The 14304-nt window shown below is 38.1% G+C and overlaps 1 protein-coding gene across 2 annotated transcripts; it reads right to left on the bottom strand.

The window, feature by feature from the left end:
- Positions 1-29: 29 nt before the first annotated feature.
- On the bottom strand, positions 30-13852 carry ica1 (islet cell autoantigen 1). 2 transcript variants are annotated; one of them, XM_038710603.1, is made up of 13 exons: positions 13708-13852; positions 11981-12012; positions 11711-11882; positions 11166-11238; positions 9703-9826; positions 8819-9017; positions 6406-6531; positions 6113-6211; positions 5905-5999; positions 5676-5719; positions 4038-4301; positions 2036-2125; positions 30-1772 (listed from the first exon to the last, which is right to left on the bottom strand). In XM_038710603.1, exons 2-13 carry the CDS (start codon positions 11995-11997, stop codon positions 1651-1653), a joined length of 1425 nt encoding a protein of 474 aa, XP_038566531.1. In that variant the 5' UTR covers positions 11998-12012; positions 13708-13852; the 3' UTR covers positions 30-1650. The 2 variants fall into 2 exon arrangements, with proteins under 2 accessions (XP_038566531.1, XP_038566533.1); XM_038710605.1 differs by having other exon boundaries at positions 4038-4271.
- Between the last annotated feature and the right edge of the window lie 452 nt (positions 13853-14304).

Raw genomic sequence — 14304 nt, 5'->3', positions numbered from 1 at the left:
CAAAGGGGATCACAAATATATACAGCATGTAGCAAACAAATTTTAATCTTAAAAAGGAAACCCATTTTCTGTCTGAAGAAAGAAACAACTTCAAGATGTACCTAGTTCACAAAATGTGGTCTGAAATAGTTTCCAATAATTCTGATCAGTTAACTGCTTGAAGTGTGTAACAGATGGATGGCAGAAAAATGTACTTTATTTTTATATATCTCTGACTGCATAAACTTTGCTTCACTCAACATGTTACAGTATTTTGTAAACACATCAACTATTGCACCTTGATCTTTGTCAAGTTTGCTTTCTTTCCACTGTTGTATCTCACAACGTAGCTCTGCCTGTCTGCGGTCTTCAGTAATCAGAAATAAAGCATGAATGCTACTAGAGACTACAGTTTTCCAAGGCAGCTAATGTCAAAGGCTTTTTGTTCCAAACTCATACTGAGGTATCCATGCTAAACATTAAACGTTTAACTGAGTGAAATAGCCAACAGGCTTAATAAAGTTGTCTTGTAAATGTTTTCCTTTCACAGTGGAAAGGACGAGAGCTGGTAGCTGTTAGTGGGACACTTGCAGCAGCGTAATACTGCCACCATGAGAAAAAAAATCTGATCAATTTCTTGTAAGGACAGAAAAATGTCTCTTGTTATAACAATCATCTCATTATGTCTCATGATGGGTATTAAGAAACGTTAATGATCTGAAATTATATTATTATAACATACCAGCCTTGTTTGTTTAGTTTCTTGTTATTACATTTCAGTGTATCTTTTAATAATACGAAGCATGACAAGTAACATGCACATTGTCATTATAATAAAGGGAACTTTTTGCATATTGTTATAACAAGAAAAAGATCCAGTTAGGGCTCTAGTTACTGATTACGTGAAAATGCCAATTATAATTTCCATGATGATGTCTAGAATTTGCTTGATTTTCTGATCAACAGTCCAAAACCCAAAGATGTTCAGTTTACTGCCATATATGATATAAAAAAAATAAAAAATGTGGAACCAGCTTTACATCTAATGTTTTTGCTTGAAAAATAACCAGTGGTGCAGAGTTACTAAACTTAAGTAACAGTGCTCAACAGAGTAGTAGGGCCACATTAAGGGGGAAAAAAAAAAACAAGGACAGATTTATTTATTTATGCTTTTCAAGAATAAATTGGGAATGTCGTGAATGTTGCCATGCACTATTGACAAAAAAATATATATATACTATCAACAAATAATTTATGACGTATTATTATGGGGAAACTTTATTGATTCATTGAAGCTACTTAGTCGTATCTAAAGTAATTAATGTTGCAGCTGGTAAATATGGGGCTAATTTTGAAGTGATGTACACATTAATCTATCAATAATTATAATCCGATAATGTACATTATTCTGAAAGGGTGTAAGCATATTTTTATGCTAATACTTCTGTACTTTTACTTGAGTAAAAATTTTTAGTACTTCTTCCGCCACTGGAAATAACTTGACTAACTGACTAATTGTTTAAGCTCTGTATCTAGTTGAAGTTTAAAGAAAAGACATTAGTGTGTGTGTGGCTGGTCAGATTTGTCTCTGGTCACGGTGGCAGCTACATCCTGCCGTGGCCCACGAACAAAGGTACCCATTTAAAGATCACCGTGATACTGAGGAAGAAACTAAGCGTTGTGAAGTTCGTGTTCTGTGTCAGTTTTGCCGACTGCATCAGGATTGGAGAGGGGGTCCAAGTCAGCAAACAGGTTGAACCACGCTGAGAGGTCTTTGGACGTTCCTGTTGTCTCTGTAAAAAGAGTTAACAAAGGGTAATGTCACTCAAGACACACTGCTGTACATTTACTAAAGCCACGGTGAAAATAGAAACCCCTCCCTTTGTTCTGTAAAAGACTACATCTGGCTGAGGTCCAAAATTATGAATGGAAACAACCCACAAGGTTTCTGAAAGTACTCATAAACATAGGTTTCAGTTTGACATGTCTCTTTGAATGAGTTAGTCTTTTTCTTTCAAGTCTTTTCATATGTTTTACTCATTTGGCCCGCTCCTACCTTTCACTGCTGGTTTAGAAGGTTTCTGATTGGCTCCAGATGAGTGCTGTGTTGCTTGGGCGACGGGCTGTGGAATGACCCTGGCCCAATCTGAAATGGAGACACAGGTTTAGATTAATCAACAGGGGACCCTTAACGTGCCAAAGAATGATTCAACAAATAAATCCTCACACACTCTCGCACACTGCTGATTGTGTAATATATACACAAACAGCAGTGATCAAAATATTTAGCAAGGCTAATTCACATCTGACGTTTTATTAAACACAGACCAAAAGTTGCAATTACAACTTTGTGGTCTTGTTTCAATCAAATTTATTTTGCTTTCATTGTTTGTGTATCCAGAAAATCCAGTATGTTGCACCAGTACATACCACCAGGGAGGACACTGGAATGTGCTGTTGATATTGTGTTTTGTAACAAACAAACTCGAAATACAAACAAATGAGTCCAACAGGCTTAACCGACCAAAACGCCTTTTGAATCCTTTTGGATATGTTTGTGTAGTAGTGCAATAGCTCCAGCATCCTCTGCTCATTACCTTTTTATTTTTACATTTTTCTGCAAGTCCTGGTGTGGGAGCAGAAATTGTGAATGAATAAAATTTTTTTTGGAGATAAATGTCCCATGATGACAAGGCTAGAAAAAACTGCTTTTAAGAAGTTTTGTTTGAGTTTAAAGGCTTTTGAATGCGATTACAGCCTCAAGTCTTATTGGATGCAACTGAATGTGCTTGACTCATGAGGATTTGGGGATTTTCTTCCTTGAACATTAATAAAAGCTTTGTTTACGTTCTTGGTCTTGAGCCATTTTACTTTTGATCTGGCTGTTTGGGCTCCATAGTTGTGATAAGTGAAGTTTTTTGACTCTGAACCAGGTTCTTTCCAGGATTTGCCTGTTTTGGAACTTCACCCTTTGGGTTAAATAGAGGTCATCAGTTTTGGTCTCTGCTGCTATTGGCTTATTCTTGCAGGAATGACTTCTTTGACAACTCTGCCATATCACCAACATCTGAGACCTGCTATAGCTACACGCTGTTCTTCATGCAAGATCTTTGACAACAGCCAAACATTTCTGGTCCTTCTTGCCTAGTCACATAGATAAGTTTCATGAACAGCTAAATTAGTTAAATTAGTTTTGAGCATGCCCCTGTGTGTGCTCTTATTTTCTTTGTATGCTGTCAGAAGTTATTTTGGACTATTCAGTCCCTGCCTGTGTGCCATCTATAGTGCACTTGACTTTATGCCCATTCAGTCCTTTAAAATCATTCTATAATTTTGCAGTTCTCATTTAATTCTGTTGACAGTTTTGATATGTCTTGTCTTGATATAAAAAAAAGACATAACTTCTTTTTCTTGAAATTTCCTCTATAACCATTGTGGGATTACAGGACTATTGCCAAGGTGTGACTCTGTGAGTCTAAACCACCGGTTAAATAACTAAATTTTCATTGTGAGTAGTGTCAGACCTGTTACACTACACTGATTAACACTGAAATGTCAGCTTCATAATTTCACCCTGGAAATACATGTCTATAGATTTATAGTCAGGCTACTCACAGCCCCCCGGCTAGCAGCCAGCGCCAAGGCCCAGATGGAATGGAAAGTAGTTGGAAATTACCTACGGGTAAGCAAATCCGATTGCCATGTTGTAATATCCTCCTTCTATTACTTAGACAGATGTGGGTTTGATAAATCATTTTAAAGTCTCTCTTCTCCCTGTGTGGAAAAAGTTAGCTACAATGGGGGAAAGAGCTAATTTTAGCTTTGCATTTGTAAATGCACTCATTACAACATATTTAATATTTAGAAATATTTATTTCACCTAAGTTGTTAATTAAGTTAGCATAATGGTGGCTAATTGTGATGTTTTTAGGTTGAAGAAACCTCATGTGGTCTCATTTTGTTAGAAAATAATAATGCCTTTGACGACTAACGAGCCTTTTGGACATATGTACCCCCTCACAAGCGCAAATGCACACACAGACTCGCCATGTTCTGACCTGAGAGGGAAGACTGCAGATTATTCAAGCTCTGGTCCAGCAGCTGAGATGGTAGAAAGAAGGAATTCTCCTTTTGCTGGGCCTCTGCTGGTCTACCTGATGTTGCACTCATTCCCTCCTCTGTGTCACCAAACACTTCCGTCCACTCTCGAGAGAAGTCTCCCTCATCCACCGACATACTGCCCAGGATCTCATTCAGTAAGGCCATGCTGTCCTTATCCTCTCCCTCTAACTCTGGATAGGCAGAGAGAGGCTTTTCATTCCCTAAAATGATGAGGCACAGCAATAATGCATAATCATACTACAGTAATGTCACTGATGATTTCCCTGTTATTTATGAACATTTTCCCCAAAATGTTTTATTTTGTTTTAAAATAAAAATTGTAGTAAACCGTTTTCAGGCTGCAACTGTTTTGATCATAGGTTAAGCTGTGTTTCGACCGAAAGCACCCGGGACTTTTAAGTCCCCAGATCTCTTCAAGGAACTAAAAGGTTCCTTCAGCCCACTGTTGTGTGCGGTTAGGCAAATTAACCAGCTGATGTAGGCTTTAGGCCTATACGCCATACAAAGTGATGCACAGGCATCATTATTAGTAACCACTATCCATGAGCAAAATTTATAAATGAACATCAGATTTGACTGGAATATAATGAAAAACTATAGGCTGTGCTTGACCATTAAAGCAGCTTTTTTCTGTGAGAGTATAATAGACAGACACAATAAAGTTTGTTACACATTTAATAACAAACTGGATAAAGCCATAAAGTTCATAAAATAACTCCGGCATAGAGAAAGCAACACAAAAATAAAATCGCGACAGTTTGGAAGGTTATTACAGCATTTCCAGCTGACGAGAGCTACAGATCAGCTGCAGACTCACGTCTGTGTCCGCCAGGGAATCCAGAGCATCGGAGGAACGGGATGTTTAACAAGTTTTATTACCTGCTGTAATCAGCTGTTCCGCTTGTTTTGGAGAGGAGGAGACTGACTTCAGCTCTGTGTAAAAACTTTCTGACTAATGAAAACTTACCAACAAATCTGGACCCAGTATTTAATGTATCTCCCATCAGCTGTTCGCTGTAAACACGCTACTGCTATTTCCAAGCAATATACATTTAATGCTTGCGTACGATCTCAGGCGGACATCGGCGAGACGTGTGCTATTTGAGTGTTGGTTTGCAAACAACGGTGGAAAAGAGAGGAGCAATCCCCCCCGCCCAAAAGTACCGGTACTTTTGGAAAATACTACCCCCCGAGCAGGGACTTTTTGGGGGGTAAAGTAAAGACCCTAGAACTAAATTTGGACCCGGGTCCCTCCGGTGGAAACACAGTGAGTTTGGTCGAAATGCAGCTTTAGTCGTTTCTTAAGCAAAAAAGCCAAAAAATGACTTGTTCCAACTTCTGAAATGCTAATATGTTCATCAGACAAAACAAGCAACAAGAAGACTTTGCCTTGATATATAGACAAATATAATTAATAATAACAATATTAAAAACAATCAAGAAAATAATCAGCAGAATATACCATAATAAAAATAATTGAGTTGCAGCCGTAAAATAAACCAAATTAAATTTTATAGTATATAATAACTCTAAAAACATATTGGTTAAATAGATATAATAGTATTGTCTTTTACCTTTGGTCTTATCGCTGGTGTTTTCATTTACTAGTGAGATGAGTCTATAAATATGACAAACAGAAGATCAGTTTGTTTTACGCATCCATAAAGCAACGGGTGTGTAGAAATACTGTGTTTATAGTCTAGACCAGTTCAGTGTTTATACACATATCTTCAGTTTTCACTGTTGGTATGCATGTGTTTAGTCTACCTACAAGAGTAAAGATCAAGATGAGAGATAACTCACTGGTCGTCTGTGGTCTCTGGTCTCTCTTCTATCTCTGTTTTGATTTTCTTCTTTCCATTCTTTTTAGCCAGCTTTTTGCTGGGGTCTTGTAAAGTCTGAAAAAATAACCAAGTTACAGATTATAGTTATTGGCCACTTTGTTGTGTCAGAGATATAATGCTACTTTGGCAGTGGCATAATTTAGACCTCATCTGGACAGGTCTCTGACCTTAATTGTGGAGAACTCATAATGCTGAGAGCCCTTGAAGCTCTCGTGAATGGCTGCCATAGTGTGGGACGTCTTCTCCCAGAAGTGCAAAAGTGTTGTCTGAAACAGTAGAGCGAGCCAAGGTCACACATTGGGTTGGTTCACTTGTTGGGTTAAAAGAAGTAATTCTTGTATTGCTTTGTTCCCTTTATGTTTGTCTTTATTCTTGGCTTAACTGCCCGTGGTAGAGCGATTGAAAACAGCCTATTTAAGATCCCTGGAGTGTAAACAAACAACAGGGATTTGTGGTATACCTGGTATGTTGTTAAAACGTGAGAGAGGAGGTTGCAGCGACTGGCTCCCAGGAGGTCCACTTTCTGGCAGACATCATTCTTCAATTTGTCAAAGCTTGTTTTGGAAGTGCGCACCTGGGCTTGAACCTGAGATATAAGAGATAATAAAATGTACCAACTGAAGATACGTTGGCAGTATTATGTATCAGACAGGTCTGAACAGTGAAAAACAAACACTGGAGTTCAAGTGTGTGCAAGTGTACAGTAAGTAACTATGGTTTAAGCAGATTCATGATACCAGTATAGTTGGAACCATTGGACCGCAATTTGATGGTGCATTCTTCCCTCTAGTGGCTTTATTTTGTAACTGGCTTGTTTTTTCTTCCTTTGTGCTGATTGTGTCTATTGCTGCAAATTAGGGCTGACATGATAAGTCACTTACTTTTTACTGAAAGTAATAGATTCTGTTGGGCCCCATTTGATCTCTGTTTTCAACAGCTCCCTATCTACTGGTTGTGTCCCTGATTATTTTAAAACGGCTTGCGTGAACCCACTTTTAAAGAAACCTGGTTTAGATCCCTCCCTCCCACATAATTTTAGACCAATTTCAAAACTGCCTTTTATTGCAAAGATTTTAGAAAGAATTGTGTCCAAACAGCTGCTCACTGTACTGAAAATAACAAATTATTTGAAAAGTTTCAGTCTGGTTTTAAGAAGTACCACAGCACTGAGACTGCCCTGCTTAAAGTCACCAATGACCTTTTAATGTCTGCTGATGAAGGCATGTGCTCAGTCCTTGTACTCCTGGACCTTAGCGCTGCTTTTGACACCATTGATCACAACATCATGTTAGACAAACTGAGGCACTGGGTGGGGATCTCTGGTACTGCCCTAGAATGGTTTTCATCCTACCTGTCAAATAGGAAGTTTTGTGTGTCTGTAAACAACTATGTCTCCTCATTCTGTCCCGTTAAATATGGTGTGCCTCAGGGGTCGGTCTTAGGACCCATTTTGTTTTCCTTGTATCTGCTTCCCCTTGGACATATTATCCATAAACATGGCATTTCTTTTCATATTTATGCTGATGACACACAAATATACTTGCCCGTCAGATCCACAGACCCTGGAATGCTGAGTTCACTTAACAACTGTCTTTGTGAAGTTAAAAAATGGATGTCAAATAATTTTCTCCAGCTGAACTCAGACAAAACAGAAATCCTGGTCATCGGGTCTCAGCAGATGGCAAATCAAATACTGCCATCTGCTGGTTCCCTAGTAAATCACATTAAGCCTGTGGCAAAGAACCTTGGTGTTTGGTTTGATAGTAATTTAAATTTCGAGCAGCACACCACAAACCTTGTTCAATCATGTTTTTATCAACTTAGAAATATAGCAAAAATTCGATCTATGTTAACCTTTAAGGACACCGAGACCATTTTACACGCCTTCATCTCATCACGCCTGGATTATTGCAACAGCCTTTTCACCTGTTTAACCCAAAAATCTATTGATCGGGGTTAGGGTTAGGGTTAACAGCCTGCCCGAGGAAATCAGGTCGGCTGAGTCAGTGAACTCTTAAGTCCCTTCTTAAAACACACTTCTGTAGGAGAGCTTTTCCCGATCTTATTTGACTTTATTTTATCCCTTTTATTTTATTGTATTTTACTAATTTTATATTAATTTTTCATGCTCTTATCTTGTTTTTTTGTATTATTCTTTACACTTGTTAAAGCACTTTGTAACTTGTTTTTGGAAAGTGCTCTATAAATAAGGATTATTATTATTATTATTACTCAGTTGATGATATTTTAAATATCATGATAACTGTATTCAGCTATCAAGCAAGGCATATAAAGACGTCACGTTGGGCTCTAGGTAATGATGATGTACATTTTCCACTGTTTTCTGACATTTACATTGCAACATTTAATCAAAAAAATTATTGACTGATTAATTAATGCTAAGAATAGTCTCCCTACTAGCCCTACTCCTACAGCAAATAGCTGGATTTCGCAGTCATAAAATTTTACCTTTCTACCACACATTGTTTTGTTTTGTGTGACATTTGTCTGACACTCAATATTGATAGTGGATTACAAGCTGTGCAATAGCCAATAATTTAATCGGAGCGCAATTCATTGGCAAACTGCTGTATTATATATTATGTACAAATATAGTGCCTTGTAGTGTACAGATAAATAGATGTTTTTCACAAAAGACACATTAACTTGTCATAGCAGGAAAAGCAAGGGTGCAACTAATAACTTGTGCTTATCAGTGCCCTGGAAAATGCAAAACTACATGGAACACACTGATTACTTGTGTTATTAGTTACACCTGTGCTTTCTGCTATGACATGTCAAAGTGTCTGCTGTGAAAAAGGCCAATTTATTTGACCTTTGAGTCTCCCTGCTGTACTGTGTGACGGACAAACCTTGCGGAATTTCTCCATCTGTTTTTGAGTATCTGGATCCAGTTCCTGAGATACATCCTTCATCCAGAGCAGCGCGCCCCGGTATTCGGTCCTGGACTGCTCCATTCGATTCACCGTCAACCACGTGTCTGAAATAGCCCGATAGCGAAACGTTTCGACCTCCTGGTACAAACGGCACAGAGGTTTCCTCAGAGCCAATCTGTGGGATGTAGTTTCAAATTTGACATTATTATCATTACCACATTAGCTTAAGACATTACTAGACATAACATATGCTTTAAAACCAAAAGGTCTCTCCACTCTTCCAACAGAGAAAAAGTTTGAAAATGTGTTGCAAAAGCAAGTAGTAGAATTAATCAAGGACCCTGGAAGAATCAATTCAACCAATGTTTGTTGATCCCCCCCACAAGCAAAACTCAAAACAAAGACTAAGAAGTGAATATCTAGTCTTAATATTGAGAAACACTGGGAGGAACAAAATCCACTCTGCCATAGTCTCACTTGTTTACCATGCAATTATTAAGTATTTTCCCGTAGTCTAAGGGCAGCACAATTGCTGTAACATATTATAATAATGTAACACTTAGTTTACGTATTATCAGTCATTGTGCATGGTTATTTGGCCTTATTTTACTAGTTAGCTGTTGGTGACACAGATTCAGAAATCAAATACATTGAATCCTCATTTGATAATAAAGTATTATCTCAGTGGTGAACATGTCCTAGCAGTGTACATACCTAACTCTGGGATTACAGTTGGACGATAAGACACTCCACCCTATTCCTTATAGCTGATAAACGTGAATTATCTTGATGTTTCAAAAGGATGTGACACACATCTGTTACACATACAGTGATTCTTCTTTTTTTTGTATGTTGCCTACCTCTGTTGGGAGGAGAAGCAGAGGGCTTTTCCAGTGGCCTGCATGATCTTTCCAGCCCTGGTTTTGTCGTGTGAACCCTGGGTGCGCAGGAAACGACCCAGCTCATTCTCCTCTTCGGAAAGGACTGCATAGTAGAGAAGGGCAATGTAGTCTTAAGATTCAATCTCATACAAACAGAAAACCTGATTTGCAAATTTCATCAGATTAAATTAAACTTTACTATCCATGACAAGTGGACTGGAATCAGTTTCCATTTTCAGGTTCCAAATCCTATTCAGGGGTTGTACCAGAACAGGCTTACGTTGCTTAATTTTCAAAAAACGCCATATTTTTTATCATACTGCACATTGCTGCAGCTCCTCTTTTCACCCTGTGTTGAAGGCTTCACTTTAGCTATGGAGTGATACATCTTGTCTCTCTTGTGTCTTGTAAATTATCTTTGTTGGGAGTTGCACATGCACAGTTCCTAGTTAAGGAGTACTAGCCAATCAGAAGCAGAGAAGGGCGGGTCAGCAAAAAGATGGTAAACAGCTTCGATTCAGCTGTAGGCTACATGTTGCCGACCAGCTTGTCAATTTGGACTGGAGCAAGAGTTTCAAAATGGTGAGTTATAAATCTGTAACAAAAGTATTTTTCATCCATAAAGTTTTAACTGAGCTCTGTCTCTACATCACAGGAACAACTTTATGTCCATTGACTGCCTGGAGGGTAGCTAGTGTTTGGAAGGGAGAGGAGAGGTGTGCTGCAGCTCAGTGTTTTACACTGGTGTTTTTGAGGGCGTGTCGGACTAGCCGCTCGGCGAGCATTATGACGTATTTACTTGTGACCTCACAAAAAAGGGAAGTAAAGGCTGGACTACAAACGAGCTGTTTTCAGGCAGTTCAGAGCAGTGTTTACTGTGGAAGATGGGAACTCCCTTTGACTTTGGACTTTTTCACTTTGCAAACCTAGTACATGCACAAAAAAGAGATATAACTCAATAAAGGAGAGGAAAAAAGTCAAAAACCATAATCCCACCTAAGTATTTCTGATCGTATTTCATAATTAGAATAACGTTTTTAAGCGTTAATATTCGCTGTTGTATCTCAATCACAAGTAGCCCTGTAAATGAATGCATACTTTATATAGGAACACACATATCTCATATTCATGGCTTCTTCTCTTGAGAATGGTTGGTGTCATCCTCAAAGGCCAATTGTTCCCATGAGAGGGGCCAGACTAAGAGCAATGATCCAAAGGGGAGCTTCAGTGAGTACCTGGTGGCCAGAGGTTTATACTACTGAGCGTGTTCAACAGACCCAGAATATTTTTTTGTTATCTGGCTAACCCTAACATCCGCGATCACACACACTACAACTGTTACAACTCTTATATTAAGCATTTAATGAACTTGCATATAAACCCACTAATTAATTTAGAGTTTCTATTTCCACCAAATACTTATGCTGTCTATTTGAACGTACGGCAGATCCTCCTCTGGTACTGCTCGATGACCTTTAGCAGCTCCATGCATGTTCTCTGGATGGAGTGGAAGACCTGCAGAGCAGAATAACAGAATATCTACACAGTGGATCTAATGCAACAGTAAAGCAATTGAGGTAAAAAAAAGAAGCGTCACATTAAAGATTTAAAAAAATGTGATCTGATATGTAGACATCCAGTTTTGAATGGTTTATCACAATGCTCATAGTGGACTTGGCTTAAATTAAAGCCTGATCTTCCAGCTTTTATGAGGTATCGATTTCAGTCGTTAAATTCACTTCACTCCTGAAATGGAGGCATAGATCACAGGGATTGGAGAGGCAGCCTAATGTAAGTTTTGCCCCAAGTAAATACTAGCACAGAGTGAATCAAAAAGTCATTTTAGTCACTGCAGTCCTCCTAAGGGGAAAGTATCCCCAGTGTTTCTTAATGTTTCTGTGATGAGGCCTATGGTGACCAAACCTGACCTGATTCCCTCAACATGCTGTTAAACTACAAGCCCCAAGAGTTTCACATTCGCCCTCACCTCCAGCTTGCCATCCAGATCTGCATCTGACGCCACCACATGTTCGTCCTCTTTCTTCCCGGTGACCTTGATGAGCGTCTGTTTGGTTTTCCAGTACTTCTGCTGGAACTTGTTCACCACAGATGCGTCTTGACTTTGGATGAAGCGGTCAAGATAGTCTCGGGAGTAGCCACTGCAATGACACAGGGGTTTGACCAACATTGAGTCTACTGCTTTCTGTATACATTTTGGACTCATAGATTGGTGTGAAACTGAGAGGTGTATACTCACAAATTTCTTCCCTCCATTTTTTTCTCAATGACCTGTGTAGAAAGCAGAGCAACTTAGATTCCTAGTAGAATAATGTTTTTGAAAGACACAATTTTGGGTATGTCAACAAGACTACTGGAGAGTTCACTGTAAGTAAATGTACTTTATTTGTCACATACACATACATGTTGCGATATTCATCCTCTGCATTTAACCCATCCCTCAAGGACAAATCTCACATCATCCTTTCTGGACAGCACTTGACTATTGCAATTAAGAAAATTTACCAAACTCTAATGGGAAAATGGCCATGTAATTGAAATCAATATCACAAGTAATTTACTGATATCTATGTCACAGTACACAGCACATATAACATAATAATAAATGAGCTGTCTCCCACCAGGACCGCGTTACCTTAAAATAAATCATGTTTTAAACCTCGTTCACATCTCAGCTGTCAGAGTTTTAACTGGATCTAACAAGATCATATTAGATCATCCCTGCACAGGCTACATGCTGCTTTTTAACACTTTCATCACAATATTTGATAATATTTGGTTGTTTTCAAATACCTTTGTCGACCTTCCTATATGTGTGGGTTTTTTATTTTTTTTTGGAACCATATTGTTTGTTTTATAAAATTCTATAGAAATAAAGTTTATTATATAATCATCATTAGATGATGTTACTTTTGCTTCAGCTTGCTTTCAGTTATTAATTTGGAACAGTTTTGTAAAACAGTAACAGTAACAGCTACTGTATATAACTTCACAGTTCCAATGAAAGATGTTTATAAAAATGCCTTGGGGAAGAAGTACTCAGATATTTGAAGTAAAAGTAGCAGTACTACTGTTTAATATTACTCTATTACAAATTAAAGTCTTTAATTCAAACTCTTATGTAACATACATATTAGCATGAAAATATACTTAAAGCAGTAAAATGCTAATTATACAGAATGACTCATTTCAGAATCATGTATATTCTGTAGGGATTATTAATCGATCACTGTGTACATCTCTAATGTTGCAGCTGGTAAAGGTGGGGCTAATTTTAATTCCTTTATGTAATGCTTGGTGGCTTAATCTAATAATATATCATAATGTATAAGTTGATTCTTATTTTGTATTAATAACCTAAATCTTTATGTAACTAAAGTTTTTATATAATTGGTATGAAGTAGCATAAAATGCAAATAGTAAAGTACAGTACAGGTAGTTACTTTCCACCACTGATAACTGACCTGTTTCTGTTTAAGTTATAACAAGGTGTGACTGAGGTTTTATTTGTATTTCTACCCTCCCAGCTGCGTTCAAACATTAACAAGAGACCATTTAACCAGACTAGATTTCTATTGGGGAATATTTAAAACATTGTTGATAACACCATTACCTGTTTTGAATGAAATTAATAAATAATTCTACATATAGCTAACGCGTCACGACTCATTATAATGTGATGGGTTACGATGTGATGCGAAAGAAAACGCCTTCAAGGAACCTTAATTTAAAAGAAAAAAATAATAAATAGGCTAAGCTGTGAGCAAAGTGCTCTTAAATCGAGTTAACCGGCTTCGTAGAGGAGTAAAAATGTGACTACAGCACGTCCGCACCAGAATAAACACAGCGCCTGACTCAAATGCAGTGAAGCAGCGGATTCCTGCCATCGCCCTTTGAATATCACACAAAGATTAACATATAAATGGGCAAATGTCAAAATAAAACCGCATTATGTTGCACACGTACCTCGCCGTGTTAATAACATGTAGAAAAGGCTCGTTATATTCGTCCCATCGTTGCTCGGACAGCAGCTCCGGCTGTAAGGCCCTGTTGTACTGTTGTAGTGTTCACACACAGCTGCTCATTCACTTCAACGCATTGTCCGCCGCCTGCACGAAACAGCTGACGTCATGCAGGGTGTGCTCCCCTGATGTCGCGCGCGTCACGTCCAAATGTTTGTCTCGTGCAAACAGATATCACTGTATAGAGTCACTAATTGTCTTGTGTAGAGCGCGGTGTTTGTGTACCAGTGTCCAAACTGGTTTGATGGTTGTAGACTAGAAAACAATAATGAATAATGCAGCTCTACGTTTTTATTTTATTTTTTACTGTATAAATTATAGATGTATTTACACAAACATGGCCTAATTGAAAAGTTTGCAGCAGATCATAATTGAAATTATTATTTCATTATTATAATTTAATATACGGAAAGCATATGGAGCCAGGACAGTGACATTAGTTTTTGGCATTGAATAGAAAATTTGGCATTGAAAACTAAAGGAAAACACTGGCGTTGAAACACTTGTATTAGCAAAAGGTATATAGCCACTGGAAAATAAA

This window comes from Micropterus salmoides, unplaced genomic scaffold, assembly GCF_014851395.1.
Source record: "Micropterus salmoides isolate LMB-PRFRI ecotype aquatic unplaced genomic scaffold, ASM1485139v1 Ms_hic_scaffold_11, whole genome shotgun sequence".
Classification (NCBI taxonomy): Eukaryota; Metazoa; Chordata; class Actinopteri; order Centrarchiformes; family Centrarchidae; genus Micropterus; species Micropterus salmoides.
This window is presented reverse-complemented; position numbering and strand designations above follow the sequence as displayed.

What these genes read in the sequence shown, in the direction of transcription:
- ica1 (XM_038710603.1), bottom strand. An exon ending in TGCTTCTCCTCCCAACAGAG is followed by an intron (nt 9,018 to 9,702) that starts GTAGGCAACATA and finishes TACATCCCACAG; the next exon opens with ATTGGCTCTGAGGAAACCTC. An exon ending in CACCAGCGATAAGACCAAAG is followed by an intron (nt 4,302 to 5,675) that starts GTAAAAGACAAT and finishes TCATCATTTTAG; the next exon opens with GGAATGAAAAGCCTCTCTCT.